This window comes from Mauremys reevesii, linkage group 27, assembly GCF_016161935.1.
Source record: "Mauremys reevesii isolate NIE-2019 linkage group 27, ASM1616193v1, whole genome shotgun sequence".
NCBI lineage: Eukaryota > Metazoa > Chordata > Testudines > Geoemydidae > Mauremys > Mauremys reevesii.
In genome coordinates this window covers 3,735,225-3,754,526 of record NC_052649.1, presented here as the reverse complement: position 1 = coordinate 3,754,526, position 19,302 = coordinate 3,735,225, and the positions used below count along the sequence as shown (strand labels likewise).

The 19,302-nt window shown below is 46.5% G+C and overlaps 2 protein-coding genes and 1 non-coding gene across 9 annotated transcripts in view; 2 read left to right on the top strand and 1 right to left on the bottom strand.

Annotated features, from left to right (window-relative positions):
• Positions 1–2,217: 2,217 nt before the first annotated feature.
• TRNAQ-UUG lies at positions 2,218–2,289 on the top strand. Its single transcript has one exon. It is a non-coding gene; the product is annotated as a tRNA-Gln (tRNA).
• A 2,194-nt stretch (positions 2,290–4,483) lies between these two features.
• The window catches only part of ABI3 (ABI family member 3), a 38,294-nt gene continuing 23,475 nt past the window's right edge, over positions 4,484–19,302 (top strand). Inside the window, exons 1-4 of one of the 6 annotated variants that reach the window (XM_039516728.1) lie at positions 4,484–4,503; positions 6,997–7,111; positions 8,486–8,554; positions 10,708–10,820. Coding sequence is in view for 4 of the 6 variants with exons in the window: in XM_039516723.1 (XP_039372657.1) it covers positions 18,446–18,562 (117 nt within the window). In the remaining 2 variants the exon portion in view is untranslated. Of the gene's footprint in view, positions 4,504–6,996; positions 7,112–7,432; positions 7,507–8,485; positions 8,555–10,707; positions 10,821–18,134; positions 18,563–19,302 lie in introns of those variants that run through there. The other 5 variants (XM_039516727.1, XM_039516726.1, XM_039516724.1 and 2 more) reach the window with 5 other exon arrangements.
• GNGT2 (G protein subunit gamma transducin 2) lies at positions 7,105–13,670 on the bottom strand. Of its 2 annotated transcripts, none has more exons than XM_039516741.1 (3): positions 13,538–13,670; positions 10,675–10,764; positions 7,105–8,751 (listed from the first exon to the last, which is right to left on the bottom strand). In XM_039516741.1, exons 2-3 carry the CDS (start codon positions 10,756–10,758, stop codon positions 8,626–8,628), a joined length of 210 nt encoding a protein of 69 aa, XP_039372675.1. In that variant the 5' UTR covers positions 10,759–10,764; positions 13,538–13,670; the 3' UTR covers positions 7,105–8,625. The 2 variants fall into 2 exon arrangements, with proteins under 2 accessions (XP_039372675.1, XP_039372674.1); XM_039516740.1 differs by having other exon boundaries at positions 13,534–13,664.

Here is a 19,302-nt window from a genome sequence, read left to right as displayed (position 1 = left end):
CAGTACATTTTAGGTATGTGTGTTTTTGCAACATCAGCCCTTTCCTTGACAGCCTCTGAGCAGGGCCTGCCTGTGGCTCACAGTTTAACCTTGTTCTACGTTAACAAAGTCTTGCCTGTGTGGCAAGGCACCTTCTCAGTCTCCCCAGCCTCTGCTGCTTTTAGCCCTAGTGAGACAGGCTTGGGTAATGCAGTCCCCCTTGGGACACAGGGGGAGTCTGCTCCCCATCTCTCCACCAGTCCTGTTAAGAGTATTTTTACTCACTTGTGGGAGAGAGCACTGCCTCTCCTCCTGGTAAGGCTCACTGTCTTGCTGCTCCAACACTCCTGGCAACGGCAACGGCAGCGGCAGCAGCACTCCTACTCCTTTCTCTTTTTTTTTTTTTCTCCTCCCTCCCAGGGAGGGGTTTAAAAAGGTCTCAGGCAGCTTCAAGTTGGAATCAGCTGATCCTAATTAACCTCAGGTAGGCTCCCACTCAGCTGATTCTAATTTGCTACCGTGGTAACCCTTTCTCAGCTGAACCTGATTGACCTGTAGTTGCCTCCCAGCTGATAAGGAGGAGGGCCTTTTAACCCTCTGGGACTGATTCCTATCCCTCCCTTGCAGCTGTCTGTCCTGAGTTTATCACACCTGTTACAGGCCCTAGGTCTCATACTGGGCCTCTGATACAAGTGTTTATGTCTCAGGGCCTCATCTTATTACAGGGGGTAGAACTTGATCTCAGTTATACTGGTATAAAATATATTTTTTAAAAGGCAGAACCCCACTCCCCTTGAAACCAATGGTATTTCTCTGCATTTGCATCATTTGTACCTGCAATAATGTCTTTGGCCTCAAGAGGCAGCTAAGATTCATAGGGTATGTCTACACTGCTGCATGTTTGAGACCCATGATATAAATGCTTAGTATCCCAGTGCTGCGAAGTCAGTGCCCTCTGGTGGAGGATGGCTTTTTAAGACACTTCTTAGAGTCCTATCCCTCTGGTGAGGAAGGATTTTGCTGTCTGCCTGATGACCCATTCCCTGCTTTTTAACTACAGTACTAGAGTATGCTGCCTTAACAGTCTACAGAATGCAAAATCTTCCTCCCAAATCCCTGCAATGGAGCCTGCCCCACTGGTCTCAACTTTGGGACCGTTTGAAAATCCTTTCTCAGAAGGAAATGCCCCATCTGGGTTACAGGGGTCTGCCACTGCAGTTTGCTGATGTTAGGGAAGTAGAGTATCTCAGCTGTGCTGCAGCATGGGACCCCGAAAGAAGAGTTTATAACGCTGAGTGTCAGACTGCACCTTTCTCTTCCTTTATATACTGCAAACAGTCTTCCACGGGCACGGTCCCAACCACTTTTGCTTGCAGGAGTGTTTTTGCAGCATTTAGGAACATCATTAATATATTATTTCCCAACAAGTGTTTGCCCGGAAAGCAAAATCCTCTACACGCTGCAGCTCAACTCTGCTAGCCTGCTCTCTAGCTCTGATAGGTGCATGTCCTGAGAGCAGATCAGAGCCGGGATGTGAGCAGAGAATTTCATCCTTGGAGAACACAGCTGTTTTCCTGTCCATCAAACCAAACCAAGACACACTTCAGTGCTCTATAGCCATGGTTGAATCATTGCAGCTTGCAGCAGTGTTGGTGCAGCAGCGAGGACCATTGGTTTTTAAATAAGTGTTTCCACAGATCAAAATCCTCTTCTTGGTAAAGGTTCAACTGTATCCAAAACAGGGGTGGAGGGAGGACTAGGAGAGACTGCACGAGTCCTCACAAACGCTGAGGAGGGTCCCATCTGCCTTTTCTCCTATCTGCAGCTTTGCCGTCTGTGGGGTTACAATTGCAGCCTAATTCTCCAGCACCCACAGTCTGCTGTCCAAGCCTGAAAGAGCCCAGCTCGGTTCAAGCACAGGCGATGCAAGTGCAGAAGTAGCCCCTCCCGCTGCCCGCCACGGGAAGCAGGTCCCGCTAGCTCCCTAGCGTCTCCACAGCTTGCAAGCCTGCAAAGACAACACGTGGCTGGCAGACTCTTTCTGCAGCATTTACTCAGGGCTTTCTGCGGGGAGCAAACTGCCCTCTGTAGGCTGCAAGTGTGAAAAATCGGGTGGCTTTATTTCCACAGGAGTGAGTGGGGGAGAGGCTGCTGCAAGGAAAGGGGCAGGGAGGGTGTGTTCCTGCAAGGCAGCTGGTAGTGGCTGAGGAAGGGTTCCACGCACTAGCCTAGGCAGCTGGTCCCATGGTGTAATGGTTAGCACTCTGGACTTTGAATCCAGCGATCCGAGTTCAAATCTCGGTGGGACCTCTAGGGACTTTTTGCCACCCAGGCCTTAGTCAATTCACAGGCAGAGTGGAGTCCGTGCGAGTCGGGAGGGGGCGAGCCCCAAACTGCCCCCCCGGCTAATGTCAAAGGGGAGGGGAGCTAAGCTTGGACTCCATTTTGTGTATCGGGAGCAAAGGGTAGCGCCGCCGTGTTCTTGCGCATGCGCGGGGAGATCGGGGGGGTACCGAAGAAATCCGAGCGACGCCGAAGGGTCCGGCCCCGCCCTCCCTAGCGCAGGTTGGCTGAGTGAGGGCGTGCGCCCGCCTTCCCCGCCCTGCTATTGGCTGGCCAGCGATGCCTTTGCTCGCATTGGCTACTTTCCTGTGTGCGCCGGGTTCGGAGTGGGGAGGTCGCGCGCCGGTCCTAGCCGCTTCCCGCCCTCGCCCCTCAGCGCCCCCTCCCGTCACGGGGGGGTCTGTGTCTAGCTCCTTGGCGTCCCTCAGCGCCCCCCCCGTTAGCTCTGACCCCTCCAGGTTCATGCAGAGTCACAAGGGGGCTTTGAACCCTGCCTGGTCTGGCTCCCCCACTGCTTCTCTCGGGATCCCCAGCCTGAGCCAAGCTGCAGCTCTGCTCCCTGCTGAGGCAGTGTGGCCCAGTGGGTAGTGTGCTGGGCTGGCATTTAGGAGACCTGAGTTCTGTTCCCAGCTTGGCTATTGACCTCCTTGAGCAAGTCACTATCCTCTGTGCCTCAGTTTCCCCTCCCCATTGATCAGCTGTGAGTCTAACTCGGGGAGGGGGGCACCCTATTTGGCCCTCTCACCTTCCTGCTTGTACTCCTAAGGCCTGGTTTTTAGAGGTGTTGACCACCATTGACTTGGACTGGAATGATGGATGCACAGCGCTCCTAATAAGCAGGCCTTAATTAACTTGCCCCTTTTAACCAGGTGTTTGTCACAGCTGGCTGATGCAGTGGCTTTGAAATACTGCAACTTCTTGAAGCACAGGTTCTTCAAATCCCAGAGTCAGCTCAGCCCTTCATCCTTTGATTCACTACTGTCCACTCAGGAGTAGGTCCTTCAGGATGTGATCTGCACAAACACTGAAGACCCCAGTGTTATTTCTTATGACTGGTTTGCTCCCCCAGTTTCCTCTTCCCCCAATGCTAGGTTTGCTGTGTGCCATGGGCAGCTGCATTTCTGGAGTGGTGTGTGCCATTAGAATGAGAGATGCTAGCAAATTTTAAAATGCATCATGTAGATTTCAGGATGATTTTTAAGGGTGGTTGATATGTGGGATGGGGAAAAGTTGTGTAGCAAGAGAAAGGAAACTATTTGTAAAGAGACTGTAGCACTTCATCCTGACATTGCATACAAATGAAATGTTGGAGTGCTTCAGTAGCTCTCCTGGTATTTCAGACCAAGATTGCTCTGACTAATTACAATGAAGGCTTCCTAGTCTGCAGTGAGAGAACTGGTTCTCTCTTTCCTGCCACCTGGATAGATACTACCACCAGATGGCAGACTGGCCACAGGTGGAGATCTGGCTGATTTTGTGACTCTTGTTGTCTGTCAGCTGCTGAAATAAGGATTGAGTGAGGCCACTGCTTGTCTTTTGTCTATGACCACCTACCTTTCCTCTCTCCACTTGTTTGCAGCTGGTTCTGGGGAGCGTCTCTGAATTGCAATATCTGTGTCAATGTTCAAACAGCTGTTGCTTCATCCTGTGAGTCTGAAAATGGGGGCAAAATGCAGACCGACAAATGAAGATTTGCCCCCAAATGGGGCTGAGACCAGGGAATTAGCTGATTTGGGAATATGGCAGGCAAAAAAACCTGAAAACACTAAATTACCTGATGGAGACACTTATCCTTTGCTCTTACTAGGATGTTAATTTCCAAGTACAAATCTGCAACAGTTTGCCACTTTCAGTGTGGTTCTATTGCAGAAGGTGGCTAAGTAAAAATGCCCCCCTTAGTCAGCAGATCTATGCTGCACACCCTCCAACTGTATACATTCAGAGTCAGAAGTGTTGGTTTTTAGTGGCAAAAATAAGATTCTACTTCTCTTAGCTCAGCTGAAACAACACAGAAAAGAGATGGAGCTGGGTTGTCGTCATTAACAGAATTTTTAACAAAATTCTAATTGTGGGGCCAAACTCTGCCATGTTATACCAGTGCTGCACCCCCACTGGCCCTGCGATAATGGAGTTACGTGAGTGTAAATGAGTGCAGGATGTAAAGACAACAGCATTACACAGGTGAGGGCAGAATCTGACTTGCTGTTACTGGTGATGATGTATGTCAGAAATAACCCAGCTTGATACTCAGATCCCAAGGCAGGTTTGGAGACTGGCCACTGTTGGTAAGCAGAACAAACGTAATTTGGAGTCGCTGAGAGAAGATAAACATGAAGCTGTGTGGTAACACATCTGCAGAATTGCTTTTCAGATTAGAGCTCCACTCTTCATTTGTGCATCTTTTAAAGGGAGACTTGCAGGTTGTAGAGGGGGAGCTATGTTGCACCATGGGCTTTTAAGCAGAAGTCTCCATGGAAAAGAGAGAGCAGTTCTGCCTAAAACCAGATGGTATAATTTACCTGCTTGGGTCATTAGTGGGATTTAAATCTGGGACCTTTAGATCTAAAAGCATGACTCTTCTCTTTGAACTAAAGGTCTAAATCACCTAGGTGGAAATAATAATCTTGTAAACATTTTGTATGGACAAGGCACTTAATTAGAGCAAATGCCCATGTTCTTTTAGACTGGGCTACACAGGCATTATAGGATACCGGACTCTTTTTAAAGGAACCTTCATATTGGCACAAACAAGGTTATTTTCCCTCAATTTTCTGCAAAAATATAGCTATGTAGCAGCCTGAATCATAATGGCCATGGCTATAAGCAGGGAGTCAGCATGCTGTGCACATTTTAATTTCCTGAGGGCAGCACTTCTTGTGTCACCCTGGAAGGGTGACTTTGGTTTCCCCCCCAATCACTATTAATGCATTGTTAGTTCTCGCCACCTACTGAGTCTGCTGCCTCTTTCTCCGCAACTGTGTTGTATGTATGATCCTGGACCTTGGAAACCCCACCTGCCCCATAGAAGACTTCTGACCTGCAGAGGGTATTCCATTGACTAACATTGGCTTCCTGTACCAAGCTGATAGAATCTTAAAAGTTCCAGGATTAGAGTTGCTTGGTTGCTTCAGGAGATTCTAAGGACGCTGCAGGCAGGGTTTGCTTAAACAAATTTCAAAGGCTGGTTACAACCCCTGGTTTCAGGGCTGTTGGTAAATCCTTTGTAAAGACCAGAAGCTAGTCAAACAGGAAAGGCCCAGAAACCCAAATCCCTTTAATACAGATTATTTCACTCTGACGCAGGTTACAAGGAGCTTAGCTTTGATTAAATAGGTCAATCTGCTTTGAGAACAGTAATACCTGGGTATGTTTGATCTATCTCCGTCTCAGATTGGAAACGGAGACAAAGAGCAAAGCTCTTATCTGTCAGTGGGCAAGTTTTAATATTTCATAAGTGCCTGATGGTGACATGATGGGTGACATGTTCCAGCAGAGGCTGTTGGGAGAGGAAGATTTGGGGGATGAGAAACTGGGTCTTGTTTTTAACCTGAAGATGTTTGTCTTGATTAGAAAACAGCATATTGTGTGTGCTGATTGGAAAGACCCTTTGAAAAGATGTCAGATACTTCGCCCTTTCAGTGTCAACAATGTGCCAAACCTCGCTAATCCTGACTCAGGCTAAATTCCCATGAACTTCAGTTGGAATTTCACTCAAGGAAACATTTCTTGGTGATTTTGCCTTCTGACAGGTTAACTGAGCAGAGGGTTCTATGTTCCAAGCTGTAAAATCAGGAACAGGTACTTCTCGAAACTACTACTAACACCTCCCCCACAAAAAAAGGGGGGGGGGTGAGCAATGTTTAAAATATTCAGCAAATTTATTTATAGTCCACAACAGAATGAAAACATCTTCTGCTAATTGCATGCAAGACATTGAGCAGGATGATGTCAGCTACAGAGGAAATGCATAATTCTCGATTTGGCTTAAAAAATTAGTTATATGTTATTCCCCCTCCCCACACTCATCTCGTGTATGGGAGCTGGGCTCCTTTATGATGCGTGTAGGGCCTGATCCTGAGAATGCTGGGCCCCCTTCCACTCCCATGAGGTTCAGTGATCAGGACTGAGCCTCAGGTTAGTGCGAGCGGTGGCTTGGCAGATGGAAATTATGCAAGTCAAATAACCAACTAGAGAGATTTGTTCGTACGTGGTGCCAACTAAGCCAGTCCTGATGTGACTTCTACATTGCCACTAAAGTATCAGAAGCTGGTACTTTGGCATGTTCCAGCACAAATGCTTGACATGCAGAATTGCTACAACAGGCACCAAAAGATAACCCAGCCACCTCTTCCCACATGTCAGTTGTTTTTTATACGGGAGGGAAGAGAATGGACAATTCCTTTGCTGAAAAAGCCTTTATTGTCTTTAACGCTGCTAAACCTTACACTCATACATGCCTACTTAAAATGTATCTTTTGTACCTCCGAAGTAAAGTGTTTCATATCCTTTAATATCAAATACACTATTACAGAGAAATTACAGGATGCAGCAGGGTTCTGAGTCGTGGTCTTGGCCACATGTCTTACTCAAAGGGGAAGTGGTAGTGGTGTAGACGGCTCTGCCTCAGACAGGAAGCTTGGATTCCTCACTGTCTTTTTTTTTCTGTTGATTTAGGTTATTGCGCAAGTGATTTTTTTGGGGGGGGGCTCCCCAAAAAATGAAGACACCCATAATCACATCAGCTCTTGGAACATTTCAGCCTTGGTGATTGCAAACGGATACACTTCAGGTAACAGCATGGGAAGTGGCAAGGTGAGCGCCTCACGCTGCCCTGCTAATGCCTCAAATCTGTCATAGGAGGCTCAGTCACATTCTGTAGCTCATTTAGTGCTTGGCCTCTCTGCTGAGCCTGTCAGCAATGTGGGGCAGCTTAGGGGTACTTGACAGCTGGGGACTGGACTGAGATCACCCAAGCCATGGAACTGCAATCTGAGGAATAACTCTCACTACCACCCCAGGCTAGGTTTGAGCAGATGAAGCCTTTCACCCCTAGGTTATTTCCCATTTCCACAGCTCTGAGCCTTCCTGTCATTATCTTGCTTCCCCTCAGTTCTGTTAATCCACAGGCCTTCAAACTCCCAAGAGGTGAGCAGAGGACTCTGGCTGTTACCGACATGAACGCAGGTGAATTCCAAAGTTAAAATGATGGTCAAAACAACTGTAGTTCCAGCGCAGCTCCCAACATCCATCTCCTCAGTGCTCTTTCCTGCTGTAAAGGAATCTGCCCAGCGTCAGATACGATGGTGGGGGGAAGTAGAGGCAGGGAGAAGAGGGCTCTGAACAAGTTGCTTGCAAGCTTTGCTCCCTTCTGTGCCCTTCTTTGGACTTGTGTGCCATATAGGAAAATGCTGCACATTTCAGGCTGGCAGATGGCCAAGCCATCACAATTGCGGCTCGTAAGGTCTGGAATTGAGACTTAGCTCATTCCCCACTTCTAAAAAATCTCCCTGAAGACATTTCTCCATGGTGCCTTTCCCCGTCAATGATTGCTATTGGCTCCTTATTATCTTCCTCTCCTGCATACCCATCACTAGACTTTTACGTCTGTATTAAATATTTGTTCTTGCATTGTAATCTGAGTGCGTTGCTGGGGCAGACGGGGTGGGGGGGTCTCTCCCCAAATAATGTAATGAATAAATGAGCAACATCCAAGTAACTGGTAGCCTGGTATGTGGACAGAGTAAATATGTCAATTTATCAGGCTCTCTAAAATCATTGGGCATGATAGTTATAATAATACTTAGCACCTTTGAAACTTAGATCTCTACATGCTTTGTCAAAGGCGAGCAAGCATTATTATCCCGGTTTTACAGATGGGGAACCTCTGTCACAGAGGTTAAGTGACTTACTCACAGTCGCCCAAGTCAAGTGGAATTGCCTTCCACCTTGTGCTATAGGGAGGTCAAGTCTGAAGTTAAGCTTTATAGGCTCAAGGTTTTCTTAATGCCTGATTTAAGTGTTGATTGATAGAAGTGCAGCAAGTTCAACAAATGTGTGTATATTACAGCGGATTTCCATTTAGTTTGAGAGCCTAGAGAAGAAGGCTGCCTTCTTGCTGCTAAATTTAGGTACGTCTCCAATATCCTTTTTTTCCCTCCCATAGATGTGCTGCACTTCAAAAGGGTTTCGTTTTGGGGGGCTGCCCCACCCAATGGAAAGATCATGCTACAGGGTAAGCAAAATTCGTACAGTCATGGTTTTGTAGGAGGAAAGGGTCCGAAGTTTGTCTGTGAGTGGCAGGGGTCAACTAATTATACAGCCTCCCTTCTCCTTAAAAGGGTTCTTATCCTCAGGAACACCTTTCAAAAGAGGGTCCTCTGCTGCCATGGATTCTATATACTCCTTGAGCTCTTTGCCCGTCTTGGAGACCTGGAGAGAAAGAAGAATCTCTTTTTAGATTATGATAATGAGATCTCATTACATAGGATTGGCCAGACTGTATCAGACTCATGGTCCCTCTACTCCACTGTCGGACAGTGGCGAGTGACAGATGATTCAGAAGAAGGTGCAGGAAGCCTCTCCCCACGTAGAAGTCATCCTAGCCCCTAATTGTTAGAGATTGTCTGAAGATTTTGGAGCATGCAGTTTTAGATCCCTACCAGACCCGTTTCTTAGCATTAACTGTTCTAACTCTGAATAGCCTTGTTATCCATATAAATGTCCAATCCCACTCTGAATCTTGCACCTTGATGGGAATTATTTTTCTGAAGCAGGCCACTTCCCTGGATCAGCAGCAGGAATTTCCCAGAACCCCGGGGCATGGTGCTGAGAACCCTCAGCAAGCCAGTAAGAGCTCCTTGGAGCTGAGGGTACTCAACACCAGGAGGAGTCAACAACTTTGCTCCTCTGGCACTGTGGGACTCGCAACAATAAGGGTAAAAGCTCATCTGTACGGGAGACAGAACCTTCTTCGGGGCTGGTCCGAGACTGTGTAGTGAACTCCCCCAGGCACTCAGGGCTATAACAGACCTTATCGCTTTTCACTCCAAGTGCAAGGCACATTTTTTTGACCTTGCCTTCTCTAATGTAAACGTGTAGCAACAGATATATATTTAATAAACCAAAAACCCTAGCAAAACAAGACATTCCTTTGCACACACTTCTCCCTCTGGAGAGAGGATAAGAGAACAAACACATGACAGATACATAGTCACATTGCTTAATGCACTACAGGAAGGTGCTCAGATACTCTGGTGATGAGTGCGGTATAAAACCTGTATAGAATAGAATATCAACGCTGGGCCGATGAACCAGCCAATGAATTCCATGCAGAGAGACTGCACTGCTATCCCGGCTCCTGTTCTAAGAACTCTGGCCATGTTAATTCAGCTGGGTTATACTGTAGTAATTTAATGGTACAAGATGGAAATTGGCTAAGACTTTTCAATCCTCTAGTCAATCTCATCCCTCAACAAGTCCAGGATTTTTGTCTTCTCTAGCACGTGACTTTGTCTTCCCTGCACAATACAACTGGATTATTTTAAGGGGTCTCCTATACAAAGTAGTTCTCCTGCCCCTTAACCTTTAAAAAACAAAAACAAAAACAAAAAAAATGAAACATTGCATATAAGTGTCTTAAATCTAATGTCATTCTCTGTCAGTTTGGGCCTGATCCTGCTATCATTGAAGTCAGTGGCAAGATCTTGCTGTTATCCAAGCTCCCATGGACTTCAGTGGAACTGGGCCAGGCTTTTTGTGCAGCAACAGACACTGTGGGCCAGATTTCTGAAAAGATTGTGGTGTGTTGAGTGCTGAATGTTAGGATGAGGTTAAACTCCTATAAATCTAGCCCCGTGAGACCAATCCTTCTTTGTGCTGAGTGCCCTCTTCTCCCATAGACTATAACAGGAGTTGAGGGCACTTGGCACCTTACATGATTGGGCTGCGTTGGCAAACTATTTGCCATGGGCCTTTAAATACTCAAATGGCAGCTAGAGAAAACTGTGTTCCATATACTCAGGGACCAAGATCCTCATGCCTCCTTGATTTCAGTGGGAGTCAGGCACCTAAGTACCTTTGAGATCTGGTCCCAAATCATTTTCTCTTTGTGCTCTCACTAATCGTCCTTTCCTTTAGCCTTTTGATATGCACTAGAAGCCTGAAATTTGCTATCCGGACAAGTAAAACACAAGGCTAAATCCTATCTTTAAGGTGGAAATGTGAAAACTCAGTCACTGGTTTTGTATTTGAGATTTAATTGAAGGCCCTTAAATTGGGGCGAACGTTGGTCTAGATGGTTACCCCAGGGATTAATTTATCCCATTGTGCTTAGACCCTAATAGAAATACTTGCCATTTGCCTTTCATTCTTCACTTCCTTTTTCAGCTGGTCAAGTTCCATCTTCAGCAGTTCTTTTTCTGTGAGATCTTGAGCCATGTTGCCCTGCAACCAGAGTGGAAGCCCGTTACTGATTTACATGCATCTTCTGTAAATAGCAGGTATGATCAACAGTCTAGCTTCTCTTAGTACCCAGTGAAGTCAGTGAGGCCAGGAGACACACTAAGGCTATCTAGCTGCTTCCCCATTCAGAGCTGGTATGGAAAATCCTTGAATTTCTCCTGCATTCCCAATAGAAGATAAAATCAGTTAAACCTTGATGGGCCAGATCCTCAGCTGGTTTAAAGTGGCTGAGTTCTATTAGAGCCAGTGGTGCTATGCTGGTTTAGGTAACATAGGAATTTCCACATTAGATCAGACCAATTGTCCATCTAGTCCAATATTCTGTCGTCACCAGCTGTGACCAGTATTAGGGGAAGGTGTAAGAAACCCTGCAGTGGGCAGATATGGGATTAGCTGCTACCAGAGAGAGTCTTCATGACCCCCCAGTAGCTAGGCTGATGCCCTGAAGGATGAGGGTTAATAGCTCTTCCAAGGCTTTTTTTTTTTTTAACCTATAACTGTATATTTTTGATATCCAGGAAAGCATCTAATGCAGGGGTAGGCAACCTATGGCACACATGCCACAGGTGGCACGCGAGCTGATTTTCAGTGGCACTCACACTGCCTGGGTCCTGGCCATCGGTCTGGGGGGGCTCTGCATTTTAATTTACTTTACATACAATAGTTTAGTTATATATTATAGACTTATAGAAAGAGATCTTCTAAAAATGTTAAAATGTATTACCAGCACGCGAAACCTTAAATCAGAGTGAATAAATGAAGACTTGGCACACCACGTCTGAAAGGTTGCCCTGATCTAATGGCTTGATGCTGATTTACACTAGCAGAGTATCTAGACTGATATTAAAAAAAACCCCACCCAATTCAATATATATATTAGGTGGGAGATTTTTGCACAGGCACAAACCCTATTCCTTTGGGTAGGTTTGTTACTGCGTTCCTATTTCCAGCTAAATTCTAATACTTGCCCTTCTCTAGCACCTTCCATCCAAGAGTCCCAAAGTGCTTTATGAACATTAATTAAGTGACATAATGCCCCTGTGAAACAGGTAAGTATTATCCCCATTTTACAGACCTGGTGACCTGAAGATCAGACCGCTCTAGTTACTTGCTCACTGTCACAAAGCAAGTCGGTGGCAGCGCTGGCCATGGAACCCAGGAGTCCTGGCTCTCTGTCCTAGCCCAAACCATCATCTGTGCTCTCATTGTATAAAAAGCAACATGAAAACAACTTCCTAGTTCTAACTTAAACCAACAGTGGACAGCTGTTAGGTCGGAAACACTGTCCTTAGTTCACCTGCTATGTTTAAATTATTGAATATCTGTCAGAATGCTGTGGGCTGGATTTTCAACCAGAGTAAAGCCGCATAACTTCCATCAGCTGAGGTTCAGGCCCTTGGAGTCTGAAATTAGTTTCATAGTTGATGTGGAAGGGGAAAACAAATGAAGTATTATTCTGATTTTTCCCCCCTGGCCTTTGTCAAGTTAAGCCAAAACTTAAATATCTCTAATGCTTGTAGGGTTTGTATTTTATTGGCAATTCTGCTTTAATTTGCAATAATTTAACAATTAACTTGCAAGAGTATTAAAAGGAAACACCACTATAAGGAGATTTTAAACTGTCCAGAGAAACTGAACTTGTTCTGAGTATCTAAATATGTATGTAGACTATACTTCTGATCTTTATTATTTATAAGCTGGGAGATAGCAGGTGCAATTAGTTAAGCAACTCCACATAAAACAGAATCCAATTTACGAAAATAGAACAGAGGATATGGAATCTATGGATAAATTAGGGTTTGGAAAAGAATGGGGAATCCTTTAGAATAAGTGATGTGTGTGAACTAATCATTATTACCTAGCAGTATTCAGTAAGCAGCGGCGGCTCCAGGCACCAGCACTCCAAGCGCGTGCCTGGGGCGGCAAGCCTTGGGGGGCGCCCTGCCGGTCCCTGCAAGGGTGGCAGTCAGGCTGCCTTCGGTGGCGTTCCTGTGGGAGGTCCGCCGGTCCCACGGATTCGGGGGCAATTCAGCGGTGGGTACGCCGAAGCCGCGGGACTGGCGGACCTCCCGCAGGCAAGCCACCGAAGGCAGCCTGCCTGCTGTTTTTGGGGCAGCCAAAAAGCTAGAGCCGCCCCTGTAAGTAAGGCTACTGGCTTCAGTAAGTGTGGCTGCAACTGGTCTGATGTTTGGGTCTAGTTCAGAGAGACTTCTTAAGCAAGAGTGATCTGTTTTACATAGAGTGTCTTTTTAAAAAAATGTTATTCAGAATACCAAAATTAAGTGGCCCACATGATAGATTAATCAGTTTCATATTTAGAATCAAAACACGTTTGGAGGTCTGAGTGCAAAATATATCTAAGTATAACGCTGAATGGATTCATTTTAACACACACACACTGTGATTCTTCCTGGTTAAGACAGGTAGCCCGTCTATTGCTAGCACTGTTATTTGCCATTTTTCTTTGCTCCATCACTTCGTAAAAGTGCACTCTCTATAATGCACTGCAATAGAAATATTCAATCTTTCTCGCCCTAGCTTCCTCTACCTACAGTGGTATATAAATACTGTCAAATCCCATAGCTGAGACTGGTACACTTTTGTGCCAACCTGCAACCCATTGACACCTGAGTGATAAACCAAGGAAAAGCGAGGCTTCGAAGAGAAGCCAGGACACAGCCTGGAGCACAGTGACACACATGAACACTGCAGCAAAGCAGCCTATGCTCTGAGGAAATGAAGGGAACTTACCTACTTGGGTGAGGGCTTTTTCCTTTCCGAAATGCTGAGAGCTTTTAGAGATACATCTGTACAGGCTGTTGAGAGGATGGCCTCTGCTCTCTCCTTCTGCTTCCCACTTGAAGACTCCTTCAGACTTACCAGATGGCCAGTGGAGCAGATGTCTTCAGTTCCTAATCTGATAATAGACTCAGTTTATTAAGCTGGTCAGGTGTCAGGCATTAACCTCAAAAACCCAGGGTAACCGGACAGGGGGCTGCAGAGACAGATTTTAAAGCTGATCAATAATTTCATAGCTGGCAACTAACATGCTGCTTAAGTGTTGGTCCCAGGATGTTAGAGAGAGGTGGATGAGGTAATCCCTTTTACTGGACCAACTTCTCTATTGGAACTAGATGTTGCTGTTACGTAATGCTTCCTTTTTCTTCGTGTGCCATTTCTATTTCAGACAGCAAAATTTGAGATTGTTGGCAGAGTTCTTATAGCTGTGTGGATCCAATGAAAGCGGTTACCTCGTTCACCTTGTGCTACATAAGGGCAGCCTAGAAAGCACCTCCAAATGCTTGGGAGTCAGATTTCCAGTCCAGGCTGGTCGTGAGTGAAAAGAATTGCTAGAGATGGGTACAATAGGCCAAGTTATCTGGGATTTTGTCCTAGGGCCATCTTGAGCCATTGCTGCCTGAAGGCCGCTCAGTTGCTTTGTGAACTGAGCTTGGTGGGTCTGAATCAAGTTCCTAGTGAGCAGGGGTCAATAATCTAAAACACCCTCCCTTCTCCTCCTCCCACACGCAGACATCATTGGCAGTCTCTGCAGAGAGAGGTAAGGATCGAGTGGGCCTCTTTGCCCCCTCTGAGCCAGGACTGAGGAATGCTGGTGGGGCAACATGGGAAAAAGTTTGCATTGCTTCTTCTATAGATAGGAGACTGACTCTCCATGTAGACACGGTTAGGTTGACACAAGGATTCTTCCATTGATCTTGTTGCCTCGGAGAGGTGAATTAACTACCTGGACAAAAAACCATCTTCTACTGATGTCAGAGGAGTCTACGCTGTGGCATAGCTATTGCACTGTAGTTCTGCTGTAGCACCCATAGTGTAGACATACCCTGGGGGCTTGTCTACACAGGGAGCTATTCCAGAATAGCTGCTCCTGATTATCTCCATGTGTGGATGGTCTTAATCTGCTTTAAATTCACACCCTATTAATTTTCATGTGTGGACAAGTCTTCATGTGACTGCCTTCCCCAACTGCCCCCAGGGAGAAGCAGTGATCTCCCCCTTGTCTGCAGCCCTTCCCCTTCAGCAGAAGAGCTGCCAAAGGCTGAGACTGACTGAGAATGAAGTTGCATCTACTTACTGATCTGGCTTGGTGGAAGCAAGTAAGAGAGCTTTTCAGAAGCATTTAGGGTGGAATTCATGATGGTATTTAGGTGCCTAAATCCCATTGATTTGAATGGGATTTAGGATTTAGTATTTTTCTGAATCCTACCCTTAGTGTTTGGCCTACCTCTGCTGCCTTTGGAAATCAAGGTAAAAGTGAAATTTCCCTGGATTTCGTCAGGAGCAGTCAGGCCAATGCTGAGTGCTTTGGGAACCCCACCCCCCTTAAGTTGCAGATGGCCACATGGCAGCAAGTTGTGCTCCTCTGGGAGGATAAACTGACAGGCAGGCAGGTACACATGCTATTTTTATGAGGATTCTAGAATTCCACAGATCTTGGAGGGAAGAGAGGATTGCCTTATGGCAAAGGCATTGGCCTGGGACTTGAGTGGCAGCTTGCCATGGTCTCCCTACAAAATGGGACGATTCCTTTGTCTGGGATTTGGACCTTCCCATTAACCCAAATGGCTACTATGTGTCCAAATCTGCTGGGCAGTTTTGAAAAATCTCAGCCTTAGATTGCAATCAATTCAGGACAGGAGTGGTCTTACTCTGAGCTTGTGCAGTGCCTAGCACAAAGGTTCCCTGATCTCAGGCAGGGCAGCTAGGTGCTACCATAATATAATTATTATTTAATCCTCCCAGGAAAGATCTCTTGAGGAGGGTCTCTCCTGTAGGCCTCCTCTTGCAATATTTCCATTCTCTACAGGGAAGATGAGAACTACAGAATTTAGCATTGGAGGTCTGCTCCTTCCCTAGAGGCAGGATGCTTTCCCTCTCCCACTACTTCTTCTCCCATTGGAAACCCTTTAGGTCTTGAGTGACCACACTATTACCTACATCACTGAGCTAGATTCCCTTGCAATCCATGTTTCTTTCCTGGATTCAGCAGAGGGTGTGGGGGAGGAAGAGTCTGTGAGGTCCCAGAGTGCTGGAGAAGGACAAACATCATATCTGTCTTTAAACTGGGGAACAAATAGGACCCAGGGAGTTATAGATCAGTCTAACTCTGATACCTGGAAAGATACTAGAACCAGTTATTAAACAATCAGTTTGTAAGCATCTAGAGGATAATAGAGTTATACGGAATAGCCAATATGGATTTGTCAAAAACAAATCATGCCAAAATAACCTAATTGGGAGGGCTTATGTAGTGGGATCCTGGGCCACAGGAGTCAGTCCTGCGTTTGGTACTGTTCAATATGTTCATTAATTACTTGGATCATGAAGTGGAGAGTATGTGTATAAAATGTGTGGATCACACGAAGCTGGGAGGGGTCGCAAGCGCTTTGGAGGACAGGATTAGAATTCAAAATGACCTTGACAAACTGGACAATTGGCCTGACTTCAACAAGATGAAATTCAATGAAGACAAAGGCCAAGTATTTCACTTAGGAAAGAAAAAAATCAAATAACTATAAAATGGGGAATAACTGGCTAGGTGGTCGTCCTGCTGAAAAGAATCTGGGAGTTACAAACTGAATCGCAAACTGAATATGAGTGAACAATGTGCTGCAGTTGTAAAAAAAAAAAAAAGGTATGTAAAATGTGGCAGGTAATTGCCTTGCTCTACTCAGCACTGGTGGGGCCTCAGCTGAAGTTCTGTGTCCAGTGCTGGACACCGCACTCTAGGAAGGAAGTGGACAAATTGAAGAGAGTTCAGAGGAGAGCAACATGAATGATAAAAGATTTGGAAAACCTGACCTGTGAGGAAAGATTAAACAAACTGGCCATGAGAAAAGAAGACTGACGGGGGAACTTGATAAAACCCTCCAGATATGTTAAGGGCTGTTATAAAGAGAACAGCGATCAATTGTTCTCCATGTCCACTGAAGGAAGGACAAGGAAGTAATGGGCTTAATCTGCAGCAAGTGAGATTGAGGTTAGATATAAGGAAAACTTTCTAACTCTAAGCGTCGTTAAGCTCTGGAATAGGCTTCCAAGGAGGTTGTAGAATCCCCATCATTGGAGGTTTTGAAGAACAGGTTGGACAAACACCTGTCAGGGTTGGTCTAGGTTTACTTGGTCCTGCCTCCATGCAGGGAGCTGGACTTGATGACTTTTCAAAGTCCCTTCCAGCCCAACATTTCGATGATTCTATGATTAGAGCCGCCTAGGAGCTGCTGTCAAGTGCACCAACTGGCTACGGCCCCCAAGGGGCCATCTGCCGATTGGAGAATAGCTCGAGCTCAGCAGCACTGTGGTCGCATCCCCTGTGCTCTGGGGTAGAGTAGGAACAGATTAAACTGTCTCTATGTCAATGGGGACTTGCTCACATTGGGAGAATCCCCAGCTAGGGAGATAAAGTGGCAGCGCAGCACAGAGGGGCTGGAATGGAAGAGCCCCATTGTTGCACATTATAGTGTAGACTGGCCCATAACCAGGTTAAAGCTTTGTTTATGACTGAGTGAAGGGGCAACTGCTATGTAGCATGTGGAGTGATGCCAGGCCCTGCATGTTCTTTGGAAAGCAGAGCTGAGCCCATAGCACAAATATCTGAGCCAGATGTTGGGTTTTGAACTGCCCAAGTTCAGGGCCGTTTTGATCTGAGGGGTTGGTTCAGGCCCGTCTCTGCTGGAAACCTTGGTCCCACTGAATACGAGGATCCCCACTGCTGTATTGCATTCGTCTCGAACTCCCCACTCATTGGTTTCAGTAAGGCCAGGATTTGACTCCCTAGATGCACTACGGAGTAGCTGCAGCTGTAGAGAGAACCAAGCATGGCACCCAGGTTCAGCTATGAACATAGGAACAAATGCCTCAAGCAGATGGCAGGAGTGGGACACGAGTTGATGCCTAAGGAGCCTGCTGTTGCCTGATAGTTTAGCTTCCCTAGTTGCTGGGTTCTTCTTGGAAATGCTTCTTTTTCCATCGCCCACTTACTTTTCTGCCAGTGGGAACATGATTCACATCCTTTATCACTGCTGCTTTTCTCTCGCCTGGTCCCCAGAGCTTCCCATGGTGGCTCTGTATCCCTGTCTCCATTGCTCCTCTTCCATCCACCCATTCCCCAAGAGGATCAGAGCAATGGTTTGACACCAGTTTCCCCCTTGCTGCAGCCCAGTTCGTGTTGCAATTCCTCTGTCCTGCAGAACGTGGGAACCCATTTGGAGCAATCAGTAAACAGACCCCCAGGGCTAAAATAATTGGTTCTTCTACTGGCAATTCTGAAGTTTCCTGTTATTCCGATCGCCTTGGTTTCTCTTTGTATCAGTCAGCCTCCAGATCAGGGGCTGGGATGCAAGGAACCAAGGGTGGTTAGTAGGGGATTAGGAGCTGGAAGTCAGGTCTCTTTGAATTAACCCCCAGGGTGGCTGGGCAAGTGACCAGTGCATAGTGAATCTGAGGCAGATGACAGGTCCTGAGTTCTCTGTGAGAGATGCAAAGGAAAAGGTTCACTGCTGCTGAAGGCAGTTGAAGCGTGACTGAGCTCCTCCCCAGCCAGTGACTGCACCCGCGCGTCTGAGAGCTGCAAGGTTCAAAACACCAGGCTAGGACAGCAGCTCTCACAGAGAAGGAAGTGGGAACAGAGCAAAGCAGCAGCATGTCTGAATTGCAGAAACTTCAGCAGGATGAAATCCCCTCTGCCAGGCAAGTCCTGAGGGAGAATTACAGCAAACTTCACAAAGTGGCCGACTACTGTGAGGACAACTACATGCAGGTAGGTGTGTGCTCTCTGGCCCCAGCACACCATGCTGAACTCCATTCAGGGACTGGGGAGAGTGTGTGCTGGGCGTGTGGTGGGCTTCCCCGAGATTGATTGGACATGTGCCCAGGAGGGGCAGAAGCATGATGCTGCAGGTGCAGGGATCTCGGGCATGCTGTTAGGGGTATGAAAACTTCGGAGGCTCTTATGCAAAGGATCAGATGGTGCTGTCTGTGCAGAGTAAAAAGAGAAGGAAGGAAAATCATCTTACCTTTGGAAAGACAGTATGGTCTAGTGACTAGCGCACTGGGCTGGAACTTGGAAGACCTGGATTCTGGTCTTGGTCATCTTAGAGAAACCACTCCATCTACTGTGCCCTGGTGTCTTGTGTCCTTAGATTGTAAGCTCCGAGGTGCAGAGAGACCATGGCTTCACTGTGGTGGGGTACAGGGGGGAAAGGTGTGTTCTTAACTCAAATTCAACCCCCGGGGAGCCTGGTCTTTAACTTGACCTGCAAATGTCTGTGAACCTAGCATCTGCCTGCTCTTCACTAGGCTTCTATCTTGCACTAGCTAACTCGAGTGAAGGACAAACCTTTTTCCATAGCGAAGACAAGCCCTGTGTGTTTGCACAGTGATAATATGTAGCTCTTATAAAGCACATTTCCTCTTTAGGGCTCAATGAGCTTAGCTAAGTAGAAAGTGTTAACCCCATTTACTGATGGGGAACTAAGGTACAGGCAGGTGAAGTGACAT

Coding starts and splice junctions, on each gene's coding strand:
- GNGT2 (XM_039516741.1), bottom strand. CDS start 10,758: ATGGCTCAAGATCTCACAGAAAAAGAACTGCTGAAGATGGAACTTGAC. Junction 8,752..10,674: donor TGAAGAATGAAAGGCAAATG/GCAAGTATTTCT, acceptor CTTTCTCTCCAG/GTCTCCAAGACGGGCAAAGA.